The 7,797-nt window shown below is 46.5% G+C and overlaps 1 protein-coding gene across 1 annotated transcript in view; it reads right to left on the bottom strand.

Annotated features, from left to right (window-relative positions):
- Positions 1-605: 605 nt before the first annotated feature.
- Positions 606-7,797, bottom strand: part of ISM1 (isthmin 1) — a 72,718-nt gene continuing 65,526 nt past the window's right edge. The window contains exons 5-6 of the mRNA XM_047067715.1: positions 4,939-5,028; positions 606-1,123 (exon numbers count right to left, since the gene is read on the bottom strand). Of these exons, the coding sequence (XP_046923671.1) occupies positions 606-1,123; positions 4,939-5,028 (608 nt within the window). The remainder of the gene's footprint in view (positions 1,124-4,938; positions 5,029-7,797) is intronic.

Raw genomic sequence — 7,797 nt, 5'->3', positions numbered from 1 at the left:
AAGCTGAGACTCCAGCAAGGTCCCTCAGGACTAAAGAATATTTGTTTTTAGGTGGCCGTTTTCTTATTTTGATACACTTATGTTGAGTTATTTAGTTTTTCTTTTTTTAAATCATTACAAAATTCCCTTTCTCTCCCACCTCCGGAAGCCCCTGTCTGAACTCTCACAGAAGGGATTAAACAGTTTCACAACTCCAGCGAAAAAGTTTATGCTTAAGTCACATTCATATTAAATAAGTTATATATAAAAACTGCTTATAACGTTTACAACTCAGTCTTTTCCTCTTTGCTTCTCTAGAAAACATTGGATTGGGGTGTGAGTTGAATCTCACCCACTATGGCTTCCAGGTTCTTCTGGCTTCTTTGTCCTCATCCTCCTGCTGACATCGCCCCTTGGAGGAATTTCAAGGAGCTCTGTGGGCATTTCAGATGGCAAGGTGGCTTCAGATGGCAGTCACCTGGGGCTGGTGCACACCCCTAGTGTAATTTATGAAAAATACCCATGTGGTATATACAAATATACATGTATGCGGATAAGAGGGGCGCTGCCCAAGCGGTAGATCAGTGTAGTGCATTTGTGTCACAAATACCCGAGGTGGCATCTCCTTAATACTCCCTGGCCTCTTGGAACTGCTTAATGTAATCTTCATCCGAGGGGCTCTCTGTGCACTTCTGTCCATTGTTGGGAGGCCGGGCCTCGTTGTATCTGCTCCAGTCACCCTTGCAGATGATCCAGGGCAAGACGTCCACCTTGTAGTGGAGCTCAGCTGAGAACTCAGTGCTGATAAGGTTGGGCGTCCCAGCCCCTTTGCCCCTGGTGATGAGCTGCATGTTGTCGCCATAGCAACAGTGCTGGGCGGCCAGCGTGGTGCTCTCCAAGGACAGCATGGAGCGAATGCAGTACCGGGCCGTGGGCTTGTAGATCTCTAGCTTCTCTTTGGGCCCACTGGCATCCTTCCAGCGGAAGTCCTTGCGCTTAATGCGGTCAAAGATGTCCGCAGTGCTGTAGGCCACCTCTGTGGGGTAGGAGCAGGGGCAGCTGGGCAGGTCATTGATCACCTTGTGCATGTACTTCTTTAAGAACTCACTTTTGCAGCTCATCCATCGCTCGCAGCTGTCCGTGTCTGAAAAAGACCAGGGAGAAACCCTCTCACTACATGCAAAAGGGGAAGCAGGTTAAGGCTGAGGTCAACTCCTGCCCTCCCAGGGGCAACCCCTGCAGCCCCCTGGAACCACCAGCCTTTGGTTGGCTTGTTCACCTCCCTTGAACTTGGGAACTTTATTCACAAGGCAACCCCCTCTCCACTGTATACTATGAAAAATTTTCAGACACATAGAGACACATAGTCTCTACATTTAAGCAGTGACTACCTATATGCCATCACCCAGATTTAACCACTACATTTGCTTCATCTTTTTTGTTTTTTTGAAAATATATATTATCCTTGAGTTTTAGTAGGCATCTGGGGGGGAAAAGGAGGATATGGGGATAACCACAACCCCCTTATCACCTATGACAAAATTAACAATAATTCAGAGGGCTATTTTGAATCTGCTCTTTAAATAAGTGGTGACAAGGTAAGGCAGAAAGCACCTCCAGGGGAATTTATAGAAACAAGTTTTATTTGTGCCCCTCACTCACTGGTTTAAACTAGAGCCATGGCCTGATCTCTTAACCATGGGTACCGAATAGCGACGACCACTGCAAGCAAATCCATATAAGATGCCTCAAACGGGAAGGGGCTGGCCCCTGCTTTTAGGGCACCTAACATTTAGGCCAGAGGCCATTGACCTGAAGAACCCACCCCTGGTGGTGTTCTATTTGGACCTTACAATATTAAAAAATATTGAATTAATTGCCAATGAATTAATAAATTATTGAATTAACTTAAGACTTAGGTGATTCTAGTTATTAATGTGGATTCCTGGTTTTATTTGAAAAACCTAAAGATATGTTTATGCTGGTCCTGCACTGCCCGAAGGGAACAGGCGTCATGAACAGGCCAACAGTGGCAAATGTTGCACAAACCAAGGTTGAGCAGAAAAAATCTGCTGGGGTTGTCTGGGGGTGGGGAAACATTCAGCGTCACCAGAGCAGAGGTTATAGGGAATGAGTTTAGGCTTGTTTAGATGGCCCTAGGGAACTGCTGAAGGCTTCTGAGTGATAGCGAGCTATTAGCTAAGCTGTACAATAGGAAGATACATTCAGAGCTGATATCTGTCATAAGAGTCCAGGTGGGAAGGGAGGGGATGGAAGGGATCAAGAGTGGTCAGAGAGTTAGGGCTGCTGGGCCTTGGTGGGCTTGAGGGTAAAGGAGAAAAGACTTTAGGAGTGACTCCTCAGCTCTGACCCCAGGTGCCTGGGAGACTGGTGGTGTCCTAGGAGGGAATCAAGAGACTAGGACGGGGGTAGGGTTGGGAGGGGCAGTTTGGAGGAGGGTTCAGGCTTCTCTTCAGTGGAATGAGGAGGAGAGATATAGGGCATCTCTCAGGAGCTCAGAAAGGCCTGGCCTAAGATAAAGAGTGTGGGGTCTTGTGTTGGACTGCCTGGGATCAACTTCCCGCTCAATCGTTTGGTAGCTCATGACCTCGAGCACAATATTCTCCCTCACTGTGATTCAGCTTTCTCATCTCTACATTGGGGATGAAAATAATGCCTGTCTCATAAAGTGTGCTGAGGATTAAACTAGAACACAGGGAGTACCCAGCACGCACAGGACCGGGGTGCTGCCTGAGGGCATGTGCGAAGGCTCCATTTGGACCTGAGCTCTGAGACTCCACCCCTGTGGAGCCCCTGACTGAACAGTAGTGAGAGCATGCAGGCCTCCTCCTGGGAAATGTGCGTCTGCAGAACCAGTGAGGGTCTCTTTCAGAGAGCACGGTCTTCAGAAACAAAGTTCAGTGAGGTGCTAGAAAATGGCTTTGTTATTATCCTTCTAGTGTGGAAGGTCATCATAATTCATGTGCCTATAGAACATGCATTGACTTATTTTTATCAAACTTATGTAGATGTTCAGTGTGATGGGCATGCTCTAAATGCTTTGCAAATACTAACTCATTTAATTCTGCAATAACTCTATATGGCACTATTACCTCAGACCATTTTACATATCAGATAACTGAGTCAGTACAAGGTTAATAAATGACCTTGTGCAAATCAAGCTTTGTCCCATCTCTGCTAGGCATCTTCTGTTTGGGATTTTATATCCTCATTCCATGTTTTTTCTTGCTCTGGAAGGTTTTTCTTGCTCTGGAGTCCTCAGTGGATTGCATCAACACACTCCTTGAGCCCTGACTTCTTTTTGGGTTGAGCCAAGGGGAGGACCTGGCCAGAGACCAGGGGAAGAGAGGAGAGCGAGGTCAAGGTATTTGTTCCCGTGTCTCCTCCCTTGCTACTGCAGGTTGGCTAAATCCTTCTTTAGCAACAAGAGTGCTGTTGGTAACCCTCTCCACACGGCTGTGGATTGTGGTAGCCACTCCTCCCCTTGCTCCCTTCAGGCCAAGGGGCAATAAGGGCTCCCCACTGCTCTGTACGGCCCCGTACATCCCCTTCTTGGTTTCCATTCTACCCTGCTCACACCTTTGCAAACAGACCCTCATCAAATGCTCTTCAATTATCTGTTCAGTGTGCCATGTTTGTTCATGCCCAGAACCTGACTGATACCCAGTCCTACTTGTGTCTGTGAGTCCTCAGTCGTATCTCAGGTGTGACTTTGCACAACAGGACCCATCCTCCCAACAAAGCAAGCAGCTGCCTGTCCGTAGGGTGTGCAATATGGAGAGACCCGAGAAGCTCTCTGCCCCGCAAAGACAATCTTTGTTGCTCTACTATTTTATGTAAATGTCCCACATTTAGTCTTTAATTTTGGTGTCGGGGGAGTCAAATGCATAGTGTTTGCAGAAGGCTCCTGCGAAAGGTAGCCTTGTGTGTGTGTGAAAGACTGAGGTGGAACCCCCGGGTGACACAGAATTTCCACACTGCCTCCAGTTTGGCTGAGGAGACAGGGCAAAAGTGAAGAGGCTAAGAAAGACTTTCTGGGTGACACGAAGAAGTGTGACAGAAGGAGTCTCATCTTTCTGCAATAAAGAATTGCACCCCAAAGCATGTGAAGCTATTTTTAAAAAGGAAGCTTTCACCTCACACCTGAGTAGTCACTTTTTTTAAAATTTTTTTAACGTTTATTTATTTTTGAGACAGAGCATGAATGGGGGAGGGTCAGAGAGAGAGGGAGACACAGAATCTGAAACAGGCTCCAGGCTCTGAGTGGTCAGCACAGAGCCTGATGCGGGGCTTGAACTCACGGACCGCGAGATCGTGACCTGAGCTGAAGTCAGCTGCTTAACCAACTGAGCCACCCAGGTGCCCCCTGAGTAGTCACTTTTAATTTTGTCTGGTTCGTGCTTATTGTGTTTGGTCTAGCACTTTCTGGCAGATGAGGAGCAGGGTATGCCGAAAGGTTACAAAAAAATTGATGGGGTAGAGAGAGGCAGGTATAATGCCAAGAAAGTTCCCTTTTTCTCTCCGTCCCTCCTTTTGCTGCAGAACTGAGATCAGCATTTCCTGACTTCTTGGGGACACTCAGTGAGGCCTGTGAGAAGAGACCCCATGCAGCCTGAGGCCCTACTGAGGCTGACTCTGTGTTCAGGGAGAGCAGTCCTGTCCCACTTCTTGCCATGGAAGCTGTGTAGCAAGCAAGGCAGACCCAGCCGGCTGCTCTGCTCAGGCTGGTCTGGGAGGCCCGGGACTGCTCTCTCCTGCTCGGACTGTATTCAGGTAGCAAGAAATGTGCTGGGAGAATTGGACCCCATAAGAGGAAAACAAAACACTTAAATGGATCCCGGGATGGGACAGCACTGCAAAAGCAAAAGGAATCACCAAAACATTAAATCAATATTTGAATAAAAAACCAAAAGGGGCGGGGGAGAAAACTCTCCTTACCAACTTCAAACAGCTTGGTGGCGTTAAACTCCTCGCTTCCCGCAAGCAGACTCACTTCGGTGGCAGCTGTCCTGAAGGTGTCTTCGATTCCTAGACACAGACAGGAGCTCATTTTCCCCTAGTTTTATGGAAAAAGTTACCCTCCACAACCCCCCCCCCCCAGCAAATACAGAAACAAATACACCTGAACAAAGCTTTTTTGTATTCATGACCACTCCTGGGTAGGAACTTGCCAGTGGAGGAAACAGTAAAAAGCAGGTAGTAGAGCATAAAATATATTAAAACCCCAGATACCATTTGCAGCATGAAATCAGATCCAAATGTGCCTGAATTAGCCTTTTTTTTTTTTTACCATATTTTTATTTTTTTTTAGAGAGAGTGCAGTGTAAGTGGGGGAGAGGGGCAGAGGGAGAGATAGAATCTTTTTTTTTTTTTTTTTTTTTTTGACAGAGAGAGAGAGAGAGAGATGGAGCAAGTGAGCCTGGGGCAGAGAGAGAATTCCAGGAGAGGCAGAGGGAGATAGAGGGAGAGGGGGAGAGAGAGAGAGATAGAGAGAGAGAGAGAAGCAGGGCTTACCCCAAGCAGGATTTGTGTTTACCTAAAGCGGGGCTCAAGCTCACCTGATGTAGGACTTGAACTCATGAACCATGAGACCATGACCTAAGCCAAATTCATATGCTTAATGACTGAGCCACCCAGGTGCCCCTGAATGAGTCTTAAGGAACTCATTCACTAGGCCCAGGAATGGGGTTTGGGGCAGTGGGGGACACATGTCTGCAAGACTGTCTGTCTGCTGGTGTCAGGGTGACAAACTGAACTAGAGGCAATGGTTAATATTTTGTCTAGTGGCCAATACCAGTTTTAAGGACTGACTGGGTTAAAATTATAACTAGTCTGGTGACGTTGGGGAAGCCTCTTTACCTTTGTATGCCTCAGCTTTTGCATCTGTAAAATGGAGAGAAAGAAGTGCCCCACCTCATAGAGCTGAATGCATTCAACAAATTATGTGTAAAGAAAGCACGGTAGTTAAGCGGTAACTGTTGGTTGAGAGTTTTCCCTGGTTGAGAAAACCAGTTTTCCCTGGTTGGTTGAGAGTAGCTCATTTTGAGGATGTCGCAGTCCACAACTAAAGACCAGATACCTCAAATTCTAGGACTTTCAGCATTGACAACGATGCTTCAAAGAGAATACGCCGACCTTGTCATTACTTGCTCTGAGGGACTGAACTCAGCTTGCCTCATACTTCTTGGTTCCTCTTTCATCCCCAAACTACCATTCCCATCCAGGCTTCCCTTACGGACAGGAATCCTGTGCTAGCTGAGGCATCCAAGGAGGCTGGAGTGGTGGAGAGCCTTGGCTGCCTGCTAGGTGTGACTTGATTTCCTTTAAGGGGCTCTCTCTGACTTTATGTGAGGCCCCTTGAACTTATTTGTAGGGTTGACTTAGGGGACAAACTTTTACAGGGTAATCACTGCCAGGCTGGGGAGATTGCCTGCCCCACGACTCCTTCCAGTAAGGCTGAGAATCAACAAACCAAATAAAGAAAAAGATCCTGTAAAAAAAAAAAAAAATCCTTCATGAAGCCCTGAAAACCTGGAAGGCCGAGGAACAGAGAGGCAGAAAGGATGGAAGGAGGGCAAGATCAGATGAGAAGAAAATGTATGAACAGTGCTGCTGGGCATGCTGCTCTTGGTGGTGAGAGAAAATGAGAAGGAAACATTCAAAATGGTGGCAGAGAAACATTCACAATGGTGGTCACCAGGTGGTAGACTTGGATCCGGATGCCAGCCTGGGAAAAGAAATAACAGGCAAGCCCCCAAGCCCTGACAGTAAATGCCATCTGTATCCATGACTGGCTGAGCCCCATATCCTTCCTCCTGGTGGCAGTGGAATAGTTTAATGGTTAAGAACATGGACTCTGGAACCAGACTGCCTGGATTCAGATTCAAGATTGATCACTTGCTGCTTGTGTGACTCGTACAAGTTAATCCCACGCCTGTTTCCACAGCTGTCAAGTGGGTACAATAGTAAATACTTATTTCATGAGGCTATTGCAAGGATTAAATGAAATAATGCCCCAAAAGACCTAAGAAATTGGCTTGATACTTAAGTCCTCAAACAATCCTATTCTTCATGATCTTCATTACATTTTGTTTTCCTTCTTCACCATCTTCGCTTTATCTTCATCTTCGCCTTTGTTTTCTTGTTTTATCTCATCTCCATCATCATCATCTTCTTCATACTGTCCTTCTCTCCCTTCTTCCTTTTCTTCATGTATTTCTCCTCTTCCCCCTTCTCATGTTATTATTATTTATTGGTATATTTTGTACCCACCTAAATCCCATCACACCAGACTTCCAACTCAGCTTCATTACAGTGAGCATAGGAAAGATCGGGAAGAGCATCTTGATGGTTGCTCCATTTTCTGAAATCCACCTGCGTGGCTGACATGGAGCCCAAGCTGCCGCTTGTTAAACGCCAGCCCCATTTTCTACACATGCCCCTTTGCTAACAGACACATGTCCAGTCTGATCCTTCCTCTCTCCCCTCAGAAACCCCTTTGCTCTTTCACTTCTTTTCTGTTTCAGATCTCAGCCTTATGGTCTGACAACCAGCTTTCTAGGAGTAGGAAAAGGAAGTCTGGGGGTGCAGGGATCTAGTTTTCTGCCTCTGATAGTCATCTTTCAGATGAAGCCATTTGGAATGTACAGTTTCTTGGAAGAACCTGAGATATTATTTGAAGCTGGCATTCTACCTGGCAACGGGAACGCAAAAGTAAATGTAAAACTGCAGATCAGGAGCTGGTAAATTTTTTTTGTAAAGGGGCAGAGAGTAAATGTTTTGGCTTTGTGAGTCACA

The sequence above is a fragment of the Lynx rufus genome, unplaced genomic scaffold (assembly GCF_022079265.1).
Source record: "Lynx rufus isolate CCGP_SWC_20201006 ecotype Redwood Valley unplaced genomic scaffold, mLynRuf1.p SCAF_8, whole genome shotgun sequence".
NCBI lineage: Eukaryota > Metazoa > Chordata > Mammalia > Carnivora > Felidae > Lynx > Lynx rufus.
The sequence above is the reverse complement of the archived record's forward strand: the minus strand, read 5'-3'. Positions and strand labels throughout refer to the sequence as shown.